At 38.7% G+C, this 21,171-nt stretch overlaps 1 protein-coding gene across 3 annotated transcripts; it reads right to left on the reverse strand.

Annotated features, from left to right (window-relative positions):
* Positions 1 to 108: 108 nt before the first annotated feature.
* On the reverse strand, positions 109 to 13,512 carry LOC139940165 (uncharacterized). Of its 3 annotated transcripts, none has more exons than XM_071936455.1 (6): positions 13,303 to 13,512; positions 10,068 to 10,205; positions 7,595 to 7,759; positions 5,265 to 5,517; positions 3,833 to 4,041; positions 109 to 2,840 (listed from the first exon to the last, which is right to left on the reverse strand). In XM_071936455.1, the coding sequence occupies exons 2-6, from the start codon at positions 10,173 to 10,175 to the stop codon at positions 2,562 to 2,564; spliced, it is 1,014 nt and encodes a 337-aa protein (XP_071792556.1). In that variant the 5' UTR covers positions 10,176 to 10,205; positions 13,303 to 13,512; the 3' UTR covers positions 109 to 2,561. The 3 variants fall into 3 exon arrangements, with proteins under 3 accessions (XP_071792556.1, XP_071792555.1, XP_071792557.1); XM_071936454.1 differs by having other exon boundaries at positions 10,068 to 10,208; XM_071936456.1 differs by lacking the exon at positions 13,303 to 13,512 and adding an exon at positions 12,940 to 12,958.
* Positions 13,513 to 21,171: the final 7,659 nt, after the last annotated feature.

A 21,171-nucleotide genomic window follows, 5' to 3' on the forward strand; every position in this document is an offset into this window, starting at 1 on the left:
AGTCCAGAAAGCCTGGATTTATAGTTACACATGCAACATCCATTAAATACTTCTTTATCTTTACCAAAAAAACATTAACATCAAAGAATACACAAAGAAACCAATCAGTAATTGGTCACTGCTTTGATTTTTTTTTTAAATTGAAAGAACCATTTTGATAAGAAAGAGATTGTACCACCTACACGTAAATGACAAAGTAATGTTCACAAGAAGTGATATTTATCAGTTTCTACATTTACTTGTTTACTTCTCTTTGAACCTTATTATTACTCGGGGAATGTGTGCTGAAGTACCATGTGTAAATCTGTAGCACCATAGTGATGGTTCTAAAAAGAACCAGTGGTTGACAACTCAAAGTTTTGATGAGTATGATCTGATCGTCTTTCTCCAGTCAATTCCTCTCAGAAGCAACACTACTCAAAAGAGATTTAAACCCTTACCTTTACGACAAAAATTGATATCATACTAAATTCCAACACAATTCAGTGAATGATCTCCATTGAATAGCTCAGCAAAATATGCTACACAAAAAGTATCAGCATTCAGTGTGCACAAGAGATGTTCAGTCGGAGTGTTTTGCAACACAAAATGGCTGGATGAAATGGTTCCCTGCAGTTGTTTAAGGATGCAACACCTGTTTCAGACAGGCGTGCCGGATAGATTAGGAGTGACACTGAATTTTTTCAGCATGACTCGGGAGTGCCTACAAGTGTAATATTTTCAATCAGGAATACTAGTGTTAGTACCAACTTACAAGCAGTTTAAACAATCTGTAACACAAATGGTTAACATTTAAATACATTTAATTGTACATCTAATCAATTATACATGTATATTTAACAACTACAAAAAGATATCAATCAAATTCATAAGATCTCTGAGTATTATTAATGAAGATTAGTTCCATAAGTATATTTTCACATATAAAAATGTATCAAATGATGAGAAAACGGTGTGAAACACTAAGAGAAACCAAACTTTGTGCCCACACCATGTGAATCACACAACTACTGCTAGAATACCACATTTCAGTTCTAAATAAAATACAAAACAAATGCTACGTACTAATATCACAAAATTTACACCATAACAAATCTAAGGAGAGGTTTAATTTATCAGCTCAGGACTCTAATGTCATTAGTGCAGTTATTAATGTTCTCAATATATACATCCTTTATTTTAGTTTAAAGTTATGGCTTTATCATTTGATTAAAATTATTTGAATACTATTATTGAATTGGTATGATTTGGTATGTAGTACTTATAAAATCAATTCACCTGATACTTTTTGTTTGTCTGCAAGATCCACAATCTCTGAATCAAGTCTAAATTTTGTTAATAGTAATTTTGTTTTTACTCAAATACACCGATATGTGTTAGCACTGTATACTCAGTACTTTCCTGAGCTCTGTGAAAATAATCACAGGCATATTACTAGGGTGGGATTCCAACCCACGCCTTTTGCAATTCTAGAGCAGTGTCTTACCAACACCGAGATTGCCCGGTGGCTAGAGGCAGTTTGAATACTATATTTTAGCAGTGGGTACCGTAACAATCTAATTCATCTGAGCCACAACATCATTGGAACAGCTAAGTCACTGCGATACAACCACGAAAATGCTGAACCTATTGAATTAGCCTAAAACATGTTTTTGGTCACAGTCTATAGTACAAGCCCCAGGTGAGGGGCAGAATGTCATTTTACAGCCATTACTGAACTCAAAGGTCACCAATTGATTATGGAAAGTATTTGGACGTCACAAACTTGCAATGAATACTTTGCATCAAATAATATGCACCAATTTTCTTGTGCTCAACTCCTGCAAAAAATTCGCTGCGAAAACAGTTTCAAACGACTGTTAAAGCATTCATGGCCCTCTAAACTTGTCATGTTTTAAATCGTCTTTGAATGGTATCCATTCTTAAATCTTTTCGTCTAATCATTTGTCTGTACATGATAAGTCAAAATGCTGTAATCCATGAGCTTGTAATTCCCATTGGTTGAATGAATAAAGATTTCAATGAAAATTGTAGTAGTAGCTAGTTTTAAATAGACGCTAGTTCAAAATGCTGTAATCCATGAGCTTGTAATTCCCATTGGTTGAATAAACAAAGATTTCTATAAAAGATTGCAGTAGTAGCAAGTTTTAAATAGATGCTAGTGCAAATTCTATACTACGAAATAAATGGGAAAAAGAGTAGAAAAATATTTCTTCATTTTATTAAAATTATTTGAATACTATTATTGAATTGGTATGATTTGGTATGTAGTACTTATAAAATCAATTCACCTGATACTTTTTGTTTGTCTGCAAGATCCAAAATCTCTGAATCAAGTCTAAATTTTGTTAATAGTAATTTTGTTTTTACTCAAATACACCGATATATGTTAGCACTGTATACTCAGTACTTTCCTGAGCTCTGTGAAAATAATCACAGGCATATTACTTCGCAGTCTCTGATCTCCATTTGTGACATCACTCATTAAGATTGAATGAAATAGAGCCAATTTTACCCTTTACATCTCCTAACACACACAAAAATCACATCATCAGAGCTATTTAAGTGTTAGTGTGTCCATAAACAGGTCCTGTAACCAATGAATTGAAGTTAACTGACATGAAGACATTACTGTGATCTCTCAATACTCTAATGTAATTCAATGAGGCTTTCTGATCCTGGGTTGTGATGCCGAGATCACCATAGATCTTGGCTAGACCTCTACTATGAGCATCCTCAACAAGGGCTTGAGCTTCGGCAGAGGCTCGGGACGTCAGCAGGGCAGCCTGAGCTGTTGCATTCTGGGTTTTCTCCTCGGCAGAATTTTCAATTTCCTTCACCTAGGTTTGCAATGAAAGCAAGACAATTGTAAGACATTAAGGTACATGAGGTGAGTAGATTTTCATTAGATCAGAAGAAATGTACTGCAAAGGATTTTGTTTAATTGGTTTTAATTTGTTTTGTTATGCAAGTAGCCAGACACACAAGGCCTGAAGGCCACTTCAAGGTATGGGCTACAAATCAACTATTATCCAGGGGTACGTTGCCAATTACTCCTGAGGCTGAAACAGGGAACCCCCTTTACAGTCCATACGGATAGTCTTCTTTATCATTGTATTGCCTTGCTATGCGAGATACCTATTTGTACATAAAGAGAGATCTTTATCATTTGATTTGTGGAACAAGCCCCATGAATCACCGGTTACTGCTTTGACGCTGCACAATTTATTATTGGACAGGCATCTGTGAAATATGGATAAATATTGGGCACTCCACAGTGTCGCTCCAAAAATAAGTTTGCCCTGCTGTTTGTCCACAAAGGGCGAGGTCATATCACAGCGGACAAGGTTAGGGTCTACATCCTGAAATTGTTCACATTGTTTAGAAAGTTTTTTAAAAGGATTTTCAATGAGTGGGATGGCCAAGTTTCCTTGTTTAAGCTGTGTTTATTGCGAACAAATTTTAAATGACAAGGATCTATGTGTGAGTTATAGTAAATGCATTTGGTTTGTGAATTATTGCAAAATATAAACACTCGGTGAAAAGTTAAATTTTCCTATTTGTTTTGAACATTGAGTTTCCTTCTAATGGTTTTTAATATTTTTTGTAAGTTAAGACGTAATTCAATTTGCTTGTTGTGATGTCAAATAAGTGTATCAACACACATGCATTACTTTGCAGGAACACCATGCGAGTATCTATTTTGAGTTTCAATGACAGGTTCCTTACAAAATAAGAACCAACACTTCTCAAAAGAGATGTATTCACGTTGAGTTACGGCAAACCTCTCTTAGTTATGCTTCAACAATGCAAAGTTTCCAGACCTACTTACCTTCTCTTCTGTGGCCTTCCTAGCAAGCTGAGCCTTTTGTATGTATCCCTCTCTTATCCCATCTTCAAGCTGTGTGAGAGTTTGTAAGTTGCGGCTCAATACATCATCAGGAATATTGACAAAGCCGAGCTGGAAGAAGCGCACATCAGCAAAGAATCCCTTGTCTTCAATGGTGCACTCTGAATAGGGTTTGCAGTTTCTCACGCAACCTGATGATTACAAAATGAAGTATAAAGTATAGCCCAGACCTCCATTTATTTCATCAAATTGAACATATTTCAACACTTCTTAGTGCCAATTAGAGACAAGAGTAGACTGTGCATGTCTGCAAATGTTCAAGAAACTGTTAGGATCAACTTCTTACATTAATTTTTTGTAAAAAAAATATATGTAAATAAATAAATAAAAGTCATGCATGTTCCTAAACAGCCATAAATGCACCTTGAGATTCATCAACTCATGAAAGGTTCAAGTTATAAAGGGCAACAGATTTGCAGTCTGTGCAAATGCTAAAGTCATATAATGCATGGGTGGCACCGTGCCATCATGTATATTAATGAATACAATAGACCGATCCATTAGGCTCCGCCCACGACGCACGTGTGAGCAAGAACACGTGAGCCTCTCCAGTGCCTTTCTGCACAACACTGTCGCGCTCGCCAAGCCTACGCACACGCATGTCGGACCTTATTTGTCGGACCTTCGTTGCGTTGTGATTGGTCAATACGAAATGGGGCGGAGCTTAGTGGATCAGTCTATTGATTGGTCGGTCTGCTAATAGCTTTATTAGAATTTTTATTTTTAAATTGCTGAAAATGTTAACAGCAATGCTTATGTCAAGAATTTGTACAAAAAAACAATTTGCCAAAGTGATTTTTTGACACATTTGTTGGTTCTTGAAAACGGAGCCTATTTGAATGTCATTGTCAAGGAATCATGTGATATTTGAAATTGAAAAGTCGAATCCCATTAGGGTGATCCCTTGGCTGCCGCTTCCCGGCAGGGGAGTGTAAACTGGGGAGTGATCCAGCCATAATTATTTCAAGTTCTACCCAATCCAATCCAACTTGATTAAAGCCATTATACACTTTCGGTAAACAGTATTGTCCAAGTCCCACACTTTGTGCATCACAATTTATATATAAAATAACAAACCTGTGAAAATTTAGGCTCAATCGGATTCGGGAGAAAATAACAGGGAAACCCACTCTTGTGTCATGACATGTGTTTTAAACAAATCCGTAATTCTCACTAACAAGAATTGATATTGTTTTAATGTTTTCTCAAAAAGTAAAACATTTCATGGAATAATATTTCAAGAGAAGTCTTTCACCATTACCTTCTGTAAACCATGTAAATTATTTATAAATCTGTGAACTTTTGTTTTCTTCTTTTCTGTACCGAAAGTGTCCAATGGCTTTAAAGACTGTACCTTCTGGAGAGTTTTCACATTGGAACTTGCAGCAGTCTCCCTCCAATCGACTCTTGATTGCAGTGAACATCACTTTCTCTATATCAGCACGAATCTCACCAAAGTCACGCGTGGAGAAGTCCTTGGTGGCGCCCTTCAACTCATCAATGGCGTTATTACGTAAGATATCCTTGTAGTAGACATCATAGGTATCATGAAGAAGCTTAAGATCCATTCTACGCAGGAAGTACTGGAAAGTACAGTCCAGGGTCACCTACCGACAAGAAGGTTTTTCATTGAATAATTTAGTGTCTAGAAACCTTATCCAGGAATGCTGTTGGGAAGTCATTGCATTGCATGTGTGTGTACTATACTGTATGCTCCAAGCTTTCAGTACAGCTCAAAAGCTGGCATAAATTAATGTGTCATTTGACAAAAAATCACTCTATAATGGATGTTAAATTGCATAACAGAACATAAATTTTGGACGGACTTTGTGGCATCAGGAGATTAATGCGATAGTAATTTAGTTTACTTCTTTTTGTTCTCTTTCTTTTTTCCCTCCTATTGTAAATACATAGGGATCTTATATTCTACATTTTTACCTGTGAAATTAATAAATTAAATGAAATGAAATGGTTCCAACTACCTTACACTTAATGCTGGAATACACTAGCCAGTGATCTGAGACTATATTCGGCTTCACTGTATACACTATATGTATGAATTGATTCTCAGCTTAGTAACTAGGTATGACTTAAACAATAAATAAGCTGATTTTTGTTAGCAGTCTCAAAAACATGCATGACAAAGTTACCACAACATACAGTGTCAAGACACTTCGTACCTTTGCCACTTCGTACCCTGGATTCTTCGTACCCTTCAAAGGTACGAAGTGACTTTGGACACCTAGTACCTTTTTACAAGACACTTTGTACCTTCTTATGAGTAACTTTGTGCTTTCTCAAAAGACACTTCCTATCTTCGTACTAAATCGGGATTTCTGCATGGTTTATGATTATTTTGAGCTTTGTGATCGGATGATTATGAAATAAAAGCAAATCAAACAAATTATTAACAGCGTTGTAGCCACTGTGGGCGGCGGTGGGTGGGCCCGCCCAGCACTGACATTTTCCGCCCGGCACTTCAGCTGAAAAATAGACTGCCGCCCACCACAAAATTTCCCCCCAAATTAATAAAAAATAAAAGTTCTGCTATATTGATCACATTGCAAGACTAAAATGTTGTTTTTTTCGTGTTTTGTCATTTTAAATGCAGTTTGTAATTTTTTTCAGCCAGAATTTCGAGCAATAAAAGGTAGATATCGCCCAAGCTTAGTCTAGTGTACAAGTTCGCGTGTCCCGGATGTAGGAAAGTAAACACGCTCGCTTCGCCCACACGTGTTACAGCGCGCTGGGTTTTTAACTTGAATGAGAACTGTGTAAATTTTATGATGGCCTCGCAACGTAAGCTGGACGACTTTTTGGGAAAACGGAAAAGATTGGAAGATGATATAACAGTATCTCATACAGCTTCAGTTAGTGCTGAGAATGAAACTGTACCTGAGACTATCGAGACAGTTACTCCACCTTCAAAGTTCAAGTTCAACTTCATCACGGCGGGATTACAACAAGCAAACAGCAGACACTATTTCACAAACAGTCTGTTCACAACAACAAATGCATCACAATTATTTTGTATTAACACATTTTTGTAATAATAGTTGTCATTATACTTAAAAATTGTGATTCTTGAATCTTACATAATGTGTATTTGGCACGATTAGAATGTTAATATTTAGCCCTGAAAACAATCCTTACAACAAAGTACGTGCGCACTGCTCGCAATTTCTGACCAAGTTTAAATTCAGCTGCGCCCACCACTAAAAATTTCCTAGCTACAACATATTACTAATTTTTTGTGACCAAGAAGCCATTTTGACGATTGCGTTATTGTTTGACTTTAAAATATTTGTAAAAAATACGGGCGAAAGATGTTGTCCTTGGCGGTAATTAAGTTATTCAAAATATTAATTTCACAATAAAAGGACATTCACACATTCAAACAAAAATTATTATTTATTAATTTGTATCTCAACGAACATTAACTTATTGAGGAATACACATTGAAGGTACGAAGTGACTCGGCTGAGGGTACAAGTGAATCAGCTGATGGTCACTTCGTAATTTCCAACTAATAATTCACAATCGGTGAACTATTCAACCCCTGCGAAACATTCACTGCGAAGACAGCCATGTGACGTCAACATTCCCTTCGCATTTGCCTTCGCAGGAAGTATGAACCCGACTTAAGTCAAACTCATATCAACTTCTGCAACAATATATTCTTACCTCCAATCTATCACTGGTAAAAACAGCAATTTGAGTTAACTCAACTAGATGGGCATCAGCTTGAAATATCTTAAATTCATGATCAATTCCTATCAGGTAATGGCCGCCTGAGTAAACAGTGTCAGTATCAACATTCCCTGTGGATTTCCTTCGACTGAAACCATACTGAAAAGCAAATAGAAATGAATTAAGACACAAGGTTAGCTCATAGAAATGGTTGTTTCAATATTTGATGTTCCGAGTATAATGGATCAAGCTTATATTCGCCAATAAGACAAATCATTCAGTTTTCTCATTATTTTCCTGAGGATAGTGAGTTACAGAGCTGCTAAACGAATGCCTCTTGTGCCGCTGGCGTGTTCCTTGTGCATGCAGTGCAAGTGGTTGCCTCTATTTTGTCTGAAAATTTGCCCCGAGTAAAAAAACCTTAAAGGCACTGACCACTAATTGGTAATTACTCAAAATAATTATTAGCATGAAAACATACTTGTTCACAATCAATGGAGAGCTGTTGATAGTATAAAACATTGTGAGAATAGGCTCCCTCTGAAGTTACATAGTTTTTGAAAGAAGTAATTTTCCACTGAAATATTTGAATTTGATTTCAAGACCTCAAAATTAGATGTTGAGTTCTCGAAGTCAAGCATCTGAAAGTACACAACTTTGTGTGACAAGGGTGTTTTTGTCCTCCATTATTATCACGCAACTTCGACAACCAATTGGGTTCAAATTTTCACAGGTCTGTTGTTTGGTGCATATGTTAAGATACACCAAGTGAGAAGTAGGCCTGGGCGAATTATTTGAATATCCGGTTAATGGCGAATAGGTTTTCCTATCCATAACCGTGAATGCCTTTTTTTTCTTAACCGGATATCCGCATAGGGCGCGAATAGCTGTTTATAAACCGGATAGTTCTGTAATTACAACCAAGTAACCGGATATTCTTTAATATCCGCGGACGTCGGGCGACAACTGACATGAATGTTTTGTCTGAATCCTAATGAAACTTCTATTAAGACAGCATAAAACAGCATAAATTAAGTATTTAACTATGCTCACCTCCGTGAAGAGTCAAAACAATGACAATTCTGACGTAATTTGTTCAAAGATTACAAAAGTTTTCCTTCACGTAGAGTCATCCACGATCAAAAGAAAAAGCAAATCGCCATCTTTAAATTAGATCAGGTCATTTTTATGAATGAACCGAGTGACACTGTCTAAAACTAATATCAATCCGCCCAGAAGATCTCATTCACAAACGAACAGTGCCCTCTAGCGACAAAAAATTTTTTTTTTTTAATTTGTATTTTTTTTATAGCGCCCTCTAGCGGCGAAAAAAACTATTCGAATATCCGGTTAATTTCGGATAGTTGCCCAGCGGTATCCGAATAACAAAATTTCACTATTCGCCCAGCACTAGTGAGAAGACTGGTCTTCGACAATTACTGAAGGTGTCCAGTGTCTTTAAGGCATTAGCTGGAAAGCTGTTTTTTTTCATAAGTTCTATATTACTTTATATCAAAAACATGATTCCAGTGATCAGATGGAACATATGTATTACATTTTGTTAAAGCCATTATACACTTTCGAAACAGGGAAAAAAAAAATTCACAGATTTACAGACAACTGACAGGGTTTACAGAAGGTAATGGTGAAAGACTTCACTTAAAATATCATTCCATGAAATCCTTTACTTTTCGAGAAAAATTAAAACAATTATCAATTCAGGTTGTCGAGAATTACAGATTTATTTTAAACACATGTCATGACACATTAAAACACATGTCATGACACATTAAAACAATTATCAATTCAGGTTGTCGAGAATTACAGATTTATTTTAAACACATGTCATGACACGGCGAAACGTGCGGAAACAAGGGTTGGTTTTCCCCGTTATTTTCTCCCGGCTCCGATGACCGATCGAGCCTAAATATTCACAGGTTTGTTATTTTATATCAGTTGTGATACACGAAGTGTGGGCCTTTGGACAATACTGTTTGCCGCAAGTGTCCAATGGCTTTAAGGGCTTTTTATAAATATAAATGTTCACACTACATTGACTGATGCCCATAAAAGTTTTAGTGAACGGTCAGTATGGCCAGTTAGCTTGTCATGTTACTGGTCCTCCACCTTTTTTCACTTGACCATACATTGTACTTTAATTGAAAAATGGATGCTTTTCAACACTGAACTAGCCAGCTGGATCAATTGGAGGGACTTTTGACTGGTCCTAATATGTTCCTAATATGTTTCCACCACTGTCAACGAAGAACGCTGTATGAAGCACTATATAAATATTCATTTTAATTATATAATTATAATGAAAATGTGCATTTCATCCTTAATCTTTGAGGAAAAAAAAATAAACAAATACAAATTCCAGTACTCCTTTGTGTCTTTGATCAAACCCACTTTAAAAAACCCAGACAATTCTCAGCCACAGCCAGCTTTAGTCCATCCTTAGGCCTACCTGATAATACTCAACACCATGGAATGATGATGGTATAAGAATAACTATCAGCAAGACTACAATGCATACTACGACTCCTATGATCTTGGCTGCATCCTCAGACCCCATTCTGTCTGCACCAACCTCCTTCTGTCACAGCTTCTGAAACAATACAAGTACAAAGACAAATAAGTACTCCAGGTGGATTTAATATGTAGATTAGGGACAAGATGGCGGGGCACAAGTTGAATTTGATGTGAGAACAGATTACTGTGCACTAGTACAGATTTATTTTTGATTAAAACAATTTTGCAAACACTAAATAGAAAGAAAATTTATTTTCTGTTGAAAAAACAAACAGTTGGTGAATGTGTACACATTGAAATTATGAATGTTATGTTTTATAATTACTCAACATGAACATGTTTACCATTGAGCCGATGACAGAGCTGTCTGTTTGCATTTTTCAAGTCTAGTCGCCTCGCTTTTGAGTTTGACTTTTTTTCAAGAATGCCAAAGCGACAAACACGATTTGCACTGCCACTCTTGAAGATTGTGCGCGCAAGCTTCATCAAGCTTGCCAAACAGCCTCATTTCAATAAAACCACAAGTTTAATTAAATCCATGGAATGCAGTATGGTCAGTACATAAAGCAAGGGCCAGGTCGAATTGATGGGTCAAAAATTACTCCTAGAACTATGCGGTTTCGTTTCGCTATCGTCTCCCGTGAACCTTATAGATGTACATCTCTCAAGACAATAACGAGTCTGCTTTTTTTCTGGTTCTTTTATAAAGTACAATTTTGTAAATGCAAATCTTTTTCTTTTTTTATCTCAGGAAAATTAGGCTCTATATGTGTCCTTTCAACTCTTATTGGCCCTGTGGCCGACAGAAAATCCACTCCGCAATCTCAAAAAATGTTAAGAAGTTCATAATTCAGTCCCCAACTACTCCATATGGACGCGCATCTGGGAACTTCGAAGAGTGGTTCCCAGACGCGCGTCCAACTGTTGTTGTACACAAAGCACCGATCGGGTACTTTTTCTTTCCAGGACGAACAGGTGCAGATAATTCTCCACGTTTGTCCTGGGGAAAAAATACTCGCATGGTCGGGGACAATTGGAATTCATAGTGTAGTGGTGAAACGGAGTAGTTTCTTTTAACAATTTTTGAGATTGCGGAGTGGATTTTCTGTCACCCACAGGGCCAATGAGAGTTCGAAGGACACATAGAGCCTAATTTTGGCAAAAAAAAAAAAAAAAAAAAAAAAAAAAGATTTGCATTCATAATATTAAAACTTTACAACCAAAAGAACCAGAAAAAAAGCAGACTCTTTATTGTCGCGAGAGATGTACAGTACGTCTATGAGGTTACCGGAGATGATCGCAAAAGAAAACCGCATAGTTCTAGCTAGCCCCATATCGGTCCAATCCACTCCGTTTCCTTGGCCCCAGCACCACCGATATCACAACCTTTCGCTTCCTTGAACAACCATCTGCAACGTTCTGCATCATGAAACTTACCGATCTAATGCTACACAAGTTGCACACAGCACTACACTTAGAATTGTTCAAGTAGGTATCACAGATTTTGAGTAACAATCATGTGAATTTTACGCATGAATTTTCTAGGACACGCGTCTGGGAACTATTCTTCGTAGTCTGTGGCGTTTGTGCATGAAGCATCACTCGTGCGCCTCGAGTTCTTATATATAACTCTATGGCGTATACCAAAAGTTGCACACTGCATATTGTTTTTTTAATGTGCGCCTTTTGAATATTGGGCTCAACACACCTACACAAACTCATAGAGCTATATATAAGAACTAGAGGGCGTACGAGTGATGCTTTGTGCACAAACGCCACGGGACCGCAAGATAACAAGTGCGTCATTCTGCACACGGGTTGAATATGAAATACACATTTAAGGTTTTTTTTATTGAACGCTCACGCGATGCTGTTTGTTCAACTTACAAAATGGCTGCACAAACACACGCTGTGAGATGCCAGTTTTGTCAACTTAGAAAATGGCCGCCTGGGCGCATGCCGGGGCGCATATTATAGGCAAGTGCACTCTCTAGTTCTTATATATAACTCTATGCACAAACTTTAGTAATATAATTACATCGTAGTGTCATAGGTTATCGACCCTCATATGTTTTAGGTCCCCAGCTTTGATTCCCGTTTATCGCGAAATTGTGCAAGCTGCACCAGTGACAGAAGCTATGCAGTTTACTCATGGTCTGTATTTTCATCAAGCTTAATGGTGCTGAGAATAAAGTTTCCTGTCGCTGTTTGTGCTCAAACACTTATAAAATGATTGATTTTTGGTACTAATCACTAGTGCATTATTATGCCAACATTCAAATGATTCAAAGAAACACCATCCAACCTCGAAAGTTCAAAACAAAATTACTATCTGCTAGATTGAGTTTCATTCTGCTTAAGTCACTAGATGGATCACGTGAGGTGGTTACTATTTTGGATTCTATGGTGTGCATATGTGGGGAAGATATTAAAATATTTTAAGTGAAAATGACAACAATTTTTTTTTGATTTACTCATGCATACTGTAGTGTAATAAATTCCGATAAGCGTTATATATATTAAGTCTACATTAAAGAGAAAATATCATAGATTGGTTTCTTATCTCCTGAAATAAAAAATTACTGGTCTGAAATGGGGAAAAACGGATTGTTATGAAGTTTGAGTGCATCAAGGGGGGTGGGGTGGGGTGCTTTACTTTCATGCCTTATGATGTCTCTGGATTCTATAAAGTAGCCATAATGCCTTAGGACAAAACTGTAATTAAATTTGTTAAGTAGTAATTGAATAATATTTTGGGTTTATTTTGCACGCCATACTAGCTTCTGAAAATTCAATAAAATACCGACCAATGAAAGGTGTGAAAACATATGACGTTGCTCCAGTGTCGTGCATGCATAATAAGCACTGTTAATGGCGGACTGTCTCTCGCAACGTAAAATCCAAACTTTTTTGAAAATTTCAACACACCATGAAGTGAACGTGTTATAGTTGCGATAACGTAACCCTCCTCCTCCTGGCGGCCGTCGGGAGGAGGGTTAAGTTATCGCAACTAAAAGTGTTATTGTTAAAAAAATTGGACAGATGATTTGAAAAAAAAAAAAAAATAGTTTTTGAATTTGATTGTGAAAATTTTTCCTGTTATCCTACTGAAAACACATGACACCGGGAATCCAGGATAATGCAAAAAAAAAAAAAAAAAAAAAACTTACAAAACCCCTTGTTTGTTATGAAATCGTCATTTATCGGATCACCGGTTCCCAACCAAACAAAACGAAATCGGCACTGATCAGAGGTTAACCGTCTCTCCACAACGTAGTTTGTAGATGTAGCTCTTGATAGAAAACATTCAACAGTGACGGTTTGAGCGCAACCTTCGTGTTCGTCTCTTCTCTTCCGGTCCGTCTCTAGTCTAAACAACAATAATTATACCAGGCTGAAGTGAGCACCAAATTTGGGCCCAACACCAAATTTGGTGCTGGCAAACAAACTTGGTGCTAGCACCAAATTTAAAAAAAACTGTCAACGACCGTCATTATGTGCTGTATGCGCTGTATGAGTAAGGTATAGGCAAATAAAAAGGCAAAAGTTCCATCTTATTTGGAAAATTTAAATTAATTTTTATTTCATTAATCTGTTCATTATACCTTTGGCTATATCAAATTAGCGCCCCAGTGTTTTAAGTCCGCTAATTAGCTCAGCCCAATTAATCCAATTAGGAAAGAAATTGCGAATTACTTACTGTATTCGCTATTATGCCTAATACATGCGTGGGGTATAGGCAAAAACTAAACAAACGAATTCCATTTAAGATGGAAAATATTAATATCATTTATCTCATAAATGTGTTCCACATACCCATGGCTAAATCACATTAGCACCTCGACGTGTTAACTTACCTAATTAGCTCAGCCCAATTAAATTAATCAAGAGAAGCATTCACGAATTTCTTACTATACGTTGTATGATAATACTAAACACACGCGTAAGGTATGGGCAAATACAAAGCCAAGAGTTTCATCTTAATTGGAAAATATTACTAAATTTTATTTCATAAATCTATTTCTCATACCCCTGGCTATATCAGACTAGCGCCCCAACTTGTTAAGTCTGCTAATTAGCTCAGCCCAATTAATTAAATAAGGGAAGAATTTGCGAGTTTTTCTACTTTATACACTGTTTATATGCAATGCAAAGAACAAGCGTTTGGGTACGGGCATATGCAAAACCAAGAGTTCCATCTTAATTGGCAAATCTTTTTAATTTTTATTTCATAAATCCATTCCTCATACCCTTGGCTACATCAGATCATGGAGGAATAAACTAGTTTATTCCTCCATGATCAGATTAGCGCCCCAACGTGTTAAGTCTGCTAATTAGCTTAGCCCAATTAGTTTAATATAGGAAAAATTTACGAGTTTTTGCACTTTATACGCCGTACATTATGCTTTACAAAGAACACGCGTAAGGTATGGGCAATTACAAAGCCAAGAGTTCCATCTTAATTGGAAAATATTATGAATTTTTTACGTGGACGGCTCGAAATTTAGACTACACTGTGCAATAGCTTGCACAGTGTAGTCTAAATTTCGAGGCGTCCACGTAACTGAATCATACCGTGGCGGGCGCGCTTTGGCGATTCAACCGCGCGTAGTACACTCCCCAGAATCAAGCACCATCGTCTTGGGCCAAGACTAGTGATGATAGGGATGAAACGCCGTCTGAGCATTAGAATGCAGAAACATTATGGATATAACGAAGCTATGATTTTTAGGTACAATAACCATGATAGCAAGAGTAGGTGCATCATACCTTGAAATAGGCATTCAATTCCAACATCTGAAAGGGGGAACATCACCCCTCAGATCCACTAGACTGCACCAGAGAGTATCTACGGGCTAAAAAGAAATCCCGGGCCCTAAAGCGGCCCCGGACCCCACGCCGTAAATGTTATGTCCCCCCACCTTTCAAGACGGATTGACGCCCCTGCTGTTACTAAACAAAACTTGCACCCAAAGTAAATGTACCCTTGTGCAGAAAAGACAACATTTTATTCCATCATCTGATATTGGGCACACTTCACATTTGGATGGAGGAAGCTAAATCGGTCCACTAATTAATACCTAATTAGCCGCTCGAGTACACGCCATTTTCTACACACTACGTTAACCGTATAGCACAGAGACCACCTTTGACGTAAAGTAAATACACCCTTCACGGTACATAAAAAACGGAATTTTATTTCATAATCTGATAGTTCATACCCATAGAGCTATGGCTCTATTGCCCATACCTCTAGTAGGCAGACTTTATTATTATTAGCTGTTCCGACCGTCCGTCGGAACAGGTATTGTTTTCGTCTAGATTTTTATTGTTAGCTGTTCCGACCGTTCGTCGGAACAGGTATTGTTTTCGTCGAGATTTTTATTATTTTTATTATTAGCTGTTCCGACAGTCCGTCGGAACAGGTATTGTTTTCGTCGAGATTTGTATTATTTTTATTATTATTAGCTGTTCCGACCGTCCGTCGGAACAGGTATTGTTTTCGTCTAGAATTTTATTGTTTTTATTATTATTCTTTGTTTCTCCCCTAAATCCCAAAGCGTTTGTACACGTTTTTGCGGCAGCCTAATCTCCTAAACCATAATACGAAAGAGTGAGTTTATTATACCAAATTGAAGCTTAGAACATAAGCTTAATTCTTATCGTAAAAAAAATTAAAATTGTTAATTAATAAGCCTTAATTAAGCTTATGAATATTTAATTAGCAAACCTAGTTAACACCATATCTCAAAAAGTAGACCGCCGATCCTGAAACTTGAACATGGCAATCCTGTGGTGGTAAAATTTTGAAGGTTGAGCAGGATACTGGGATCGAAATTACCCGTTGTACATTTTGTTTTTCTCTCCGACAGCTCTGTGCGCAAAACTCCCATAGTGGAGGCTGTTGAAATCGTTTCTGAGCAACCCCGCCTACTTTAGGTTTTTCCTATCAAGAAGTGTGCAAGTCGCCCTAAACCTTTAAGAAATGGACGCAGGAATATGCCAGCATGACTAAGGTACAAACTGCATCTCCCTAGCATTTTTGGTTGCAGAGTTATTCCAGAGCGTAGCTGAAAGTTTTTAATTGTCCGGCCTATTTTTTTCAATGACCCCCTTATTGTCGGTTGGAAACCTGACTGCGCCGTGTCTTTGTATACGCTGTATACACGCACAGTGTACGTCAATTTCTAGTGGGTGCCTGCTCGCGCCGTCGCATCTGGCCCCGCCTTGGAAATCGTCAGAGCTTTAAGTTTGGTACGAGAGGAAAGCCCTTGAACATGGCAATCCTGTGGTGGTAAAATTTTGAAGATTGAGCAGGATACTGGGATCGAAATTACCCGTTGTACATTTTGTTTTTCTCTCCGACAGCTCTGTGCGCAAAACTCCCATAGTGGAGGCTGTTGAAATCGTTTCTGAGCATCCCGGCCTACTTGAGGTTTTTCCTATCAAGAAGTGTGCAAGTCGCCCCAAACCTTTAAGAAATGGACGCAGGAATATGCCAGCATGACTTAGGTACAAACTGCATCTCCCTAGCATTTTTGGTTGCAGAGTTATTCCAGAGCGTAGCTGAAAGTTTTTAATTGTCCGGCCTATTTTTTTCAATGACCCCCTTATTGTCGGTTGGAACCCTGACTGCGCCGTGTCTTTGTATACGCTGTAGACACGCACAGTGTACGTCAATTTCTAGTGGGTGCCTGCTCGCGCCGTCGCATCTGGCCCCATTTTAAAAATCGTCAGAGCTTTAAGTTTGGTACGAGAGGAAAGCCCTTGAACATGGCAATCCTGTGGTGGTATAATTTTGAAGATTGAGCAGGATACTGGGATCGAAATTACCCGTTGTACATGTTTTTACGTTCGACAGCTCTGTGCGCAAAACTCCCATAGTGGAGGCTGTTGAAATCGTTTCTGAGCAACCCCGCCTACTTGAGGTTTTTCCTCTCAAGAAGTGTGCAAGTCGCCCTAAACCTTTAAGAAATGGACGCAGGAATATGCCAGCATGACTAAGGTACAAACTGCATCTCCCTAGCATTTTTGGTTGCAGAGTTATTCCAGAGCGTAGCTGAAAGTTTTTAATGTACGGCCTATTGTTTTCAATGACCCCCTTATTGTCGGTTGGAACCCTGACTGCGCCGTGTCTTTGTATACGCTGTATACACGCACAGTGTACGTCAATTTCTAGTGGATGCCTGCTCGCGCCGTCGCATCATGCCCCGGCTTGAAAATCGTCAGAGCTTTAAGTTTGGTACGAGAGGAAAGCCCTTGAACATGGCAATCCTGTGGTGGTATAATTTTGAAGGTTGAGCAGGATACTGGGATCGAAATTACCCGTTGTACATTTTGTTTTTCTGTCCGACAGCTCTGTGCGCAAAGCTCCCATAGTGGAGGCTGTTGAAATCGTTTCTGAGCAACCCCGCCTACTTGAGGTTTTTCCTATCAAGAAGTGTGCAAGTCGCCCTAAACCTTTAAGAAATGGACGCAGGAATATGCCAGCATGACTAAGGTACAAACTGCATCTCCCTAGCATTTTTGGTTGCAGAGTTATTCCAGAGCGTAGCTGAAAGTTTTTAATTGTCCGGCCTATTTTTTTCAATGACCCCCTTATTGTCGGTTGGAAACCTGACTGCGCCGTGTCTTTGTATACGCTGTATACACGCACAGTGTACGTCAATTTCTAGTGGGTGCCTGCTCGCGCCGTCGCATCTGGCCCCGCCTTGGAAATCGTCAGAGCTTTAAGTTTGGTACGAGAGGAAAGCCCTTGAACATGGCAATCCTGTGGTGGTAAAATTTTGAAGATTGAGCAGGATACTGGGATCGAAATTACCCGTTGTACATTTTGTTTTTCTCTCCGACAGCTCTGTGCGCAAAACTCCCATAGTGGAGGCTGTTGAAATCGTTTCTGAGCAACCCCGCCTACTTGAGCTTTTTTCTATCAAGAAGTGTGCAAGTCGCCCTAAACTTTTAAGAAATAGACGCAGGAATATGCCAGCATGACTAAGGTACAAACTGCATCTCCCTAGCATTTTTTGTTCCAGAGTTATTCCAGAGCGTTGCTGAAAGTTTTTAATTGTCCGGGCCTATTTTTTGAATGACCCCCCTTATTGTTGGTTGGAATCCTGACTGCGCCGTGTCTTTGTATACGTTGTTTACACGCACAGTGTACGTCAATTTCTAATGGGTGCCTGCTCGCGCCGTCGTATCTGGCCCCGCCTTAAAAATCGTCAGAGCATCAAGTTTTGTACGAGAGGACAGCCCTTGAACATGGCAATCCTGTGGTGGTACAATTTTGAAGATTGAGCATGACACTGGGATCGAAATTACCCGTTGTACATTTTGTTTTTCTCTCCGACACTCTGTGCACAAAACTCCTTAGCCTCTACTGTCGCTTCGAAAATCCCCATAGCACTAATTTTTGTACGAGAGGAAAGCCCTTGAAATTGTCCATCCAATGGTGCTCAACTTGTTTTAATAGATTGAGCAATGATTTTGGGTCAATTTGACCCGTTGTACTTTTGATTTTCTTTGTGCACAAAAATCTCGTAGGGAGGCTTGTTGAGTTCGTTTCGGAGCACAGCCGCCTTCTTTTAATTTTCGGTATCAAGAAGTCTGGAAGCCGCTCTAAAACTTTGAAATTTGGTATCGGGGACATGCCAGGATGAGGCAGGTACAAACTGCGTCTCTCTATCGTTTTTAGTTCCAGAATGATTCAAAAGCATAGCTGAAAGTTTTTATAAGTCCGGGCTTTTATTTCAACGCATATATTTGTTTTCACCAATAATCACCACATGCCGTGTGAATCATGCATTAAATGTCTCAAATTTTCGGGGTGTGTCGGGTCTACTCCCTGGCCTCTAGCGTCGCTTTGAAAATCCCAAATCCCCATAGCACTAATTTTTGTACGAGAGGAAAGCCCTTGAAATTGTCCATCCAATGGTGCAAAACTTGTTTAGATTGAGCAATGATTTTTGGTCAAATTGGCCCGTTGTACTTCTGATTTTCTCTGTGCACAAAAATCCCATAGAGAGGCTTGTTGAGTTCGTTTCGGAGCACAGCCGCCTACTTATAAATTTCGGTATCATAGTGGAGGTTGTTGAAATCGTTTCTGAGCAACTCGCAAGAGCGATAGGTTGAATTTCATTTTCCCTGTCTGAGTTTTATTATCGTCTTCATTAAAAAAAAAAAAGCATTCAAAAGTGAATACATCAAATGTTGGGACATGCATCCAGGTAATGACAATATTCGAGTGTTTTCCATAACATTTACCTAATTGCTATAGGTAATATTTATGCGTGAAACTTTACATCAACAGTTCAGCTACGAAAGTATCCCATTCCGTGTGTACTGTACATTTTCGCATTGAAACCGACTTAAACACAACCTTCAAGGAAAAACGTATTTAGGACTTAAAATGGCGGCCATATTGAATTTTGCTAGATATTTTAAACAGCTGGAATTTTATTTTTTTATTTTTTACCCGTATTCCCCTTACCCTTAAACTTTTTTGGGCGGGGCTATAGCCCCCTCCCCCATTAGAACCGCGCCTGTGCTGATTCAACACTTTTGTTAAAAAAAATTGTCGGCGTTTTCCACGAACTGCTTCTACTGTGGCAAGCAACCGAAACCAAGTTGAGTTTTGCCCGACATGCCTAAGTGGTGGGGTGTGCCTTGGGGTTTGTCCACAATGTTCAAAATCTTTAGCACACTATTTTTCTCATGTACAAATTTACCCAATCCCCTTCTTAAATCCCCGAAAGAATTAATTTCTAAGTTCCACAGAACACAGCGAAGACAAAATATGGGGGGGGGGGGGGGGTAACACATATTTCGATCAACGAATGGCTCTGCATTGAAGGGGTGGGGGTAATTGCTATTGCTTTTACAATGAGTCGACCATAACTGTTTCATGATTTGGTGGTGGCGTTTGACACGAAATGCTGCCACTTTGCACGGGCCGAAATTTGGCAGGAGGTGTGCCCAAATGACCTCATAAGTTAACATACTATCTACTCTTGTACAGATCTATTCACAACCTGTAAACTCATGGAAATAATTAATTATCGACATACACAGAACATAATGAAAACACAAGAAGAAAGGGGGGCTTGCGATTGCTTTCACAGGGAGCCCACTACTCATGAATATTTTGTGCTGGCGTATGCCATTGAATTGCCACCACTTTGGCAAGAAACCAAACGCTGAACACTGCTGGTATGTGACAGATGGTGACCCTATAATTCTAAAATACCAAACCTCAAAAAAGTCATCGAAGGAGTTCATTCATGAGATTCCAGAACACAATGGAGATACATGAGGAGGGTGTTGGGGGGGGGGGGGGGGTATACATACATCTCAAACACCAAATGGCTGTGCAGTATGCCAACCTTAAATAAAGAACATTCTTGGTTCGTCATACAAAGAATGGCGAAGTTAATTTACTACAATACTTGGTCATCTTAAACCGTACTTCAGGTGGGTGAATGCTATCGAAGTCACTGTATGTATTACGGTCAGCGTCCCAGTTCTTTAAGACAAAGCCTTCAGTGCCGACACTAGTTTGTTTGCAGTCTCCCTGGACCAGCCCGTGGGTTGACTTTTGATGGTATTCTTCGTAAAACCTGTACATTTGCGTATTACGAGGAAACAAAGGCAACATCATGGTCAGAAAGGCAACCCAAGTGGACAGGATTGTGATGGCCGAATGATGTGAAGTCTTATTTCAATATTCAACTGGATCAATTTGTTTGTCTTTGGTAAGTTTCCTCTGTTCATTTGGACACAGAGCAAGCCCTTGCTTTGGCACACCAGGGACACAGTTTGCTGGGTTCAAGCTTCCTGGTCTCACCCATAGATGCTGGGACGGGCGCAGATGCTGGGTAGGGGCGCACAGATGCTGAAGGGTGCAAGTGCTAAACGGCATTATGTTTTTGTACGTGAGGGCATGGCAATTGTCGCATTTTAAACTTGTTGTGCGAGTTAAAATGTCTTCATCAATGATTACACATAGCACACAATTATGTGAGATTCTGTGAAATTTTCGAGGT

Source organism: Asterias amurensis, chromosome 7, assembly GCF_032118995.1.
Source record: "Asterias amurensis chromosome 7, ASM3211899v1".
NCBI lineage: Eukaryota > Metazoa > Echinodermata > Asteroidea > Forcipulatida > Asteriidae > Asterias > Asterias amurensis.

What these genes read in the sequence shown, in the direction of transcription:
- LOC139940165 (XM_071936455.1), bottom strand. Translation starts at nt 10,175, where the DNA reads ATGGGGTCTGAGGATGCAGCCAAGATCATAGGAGTCGTAGTATGCATT. An exon ending in TTACCAGTGATAGATTGGAG is followed by an intron (nt 5,518 to 7,594) that starts GTAAGAATATAT and finishes TCTTGTCGGTAG; the next exon opens with GTGACCCTGGACTGTACTTT. An exon ending in ATGTGAAAACTCTCCAGAAG is followed by an intron (nt 4,042 to 5,264) that starts GTACAGTCTTTA and finishes TGTAATCATCAG; the next exon opens with GTTGCGTGAGAAACTGCAAA.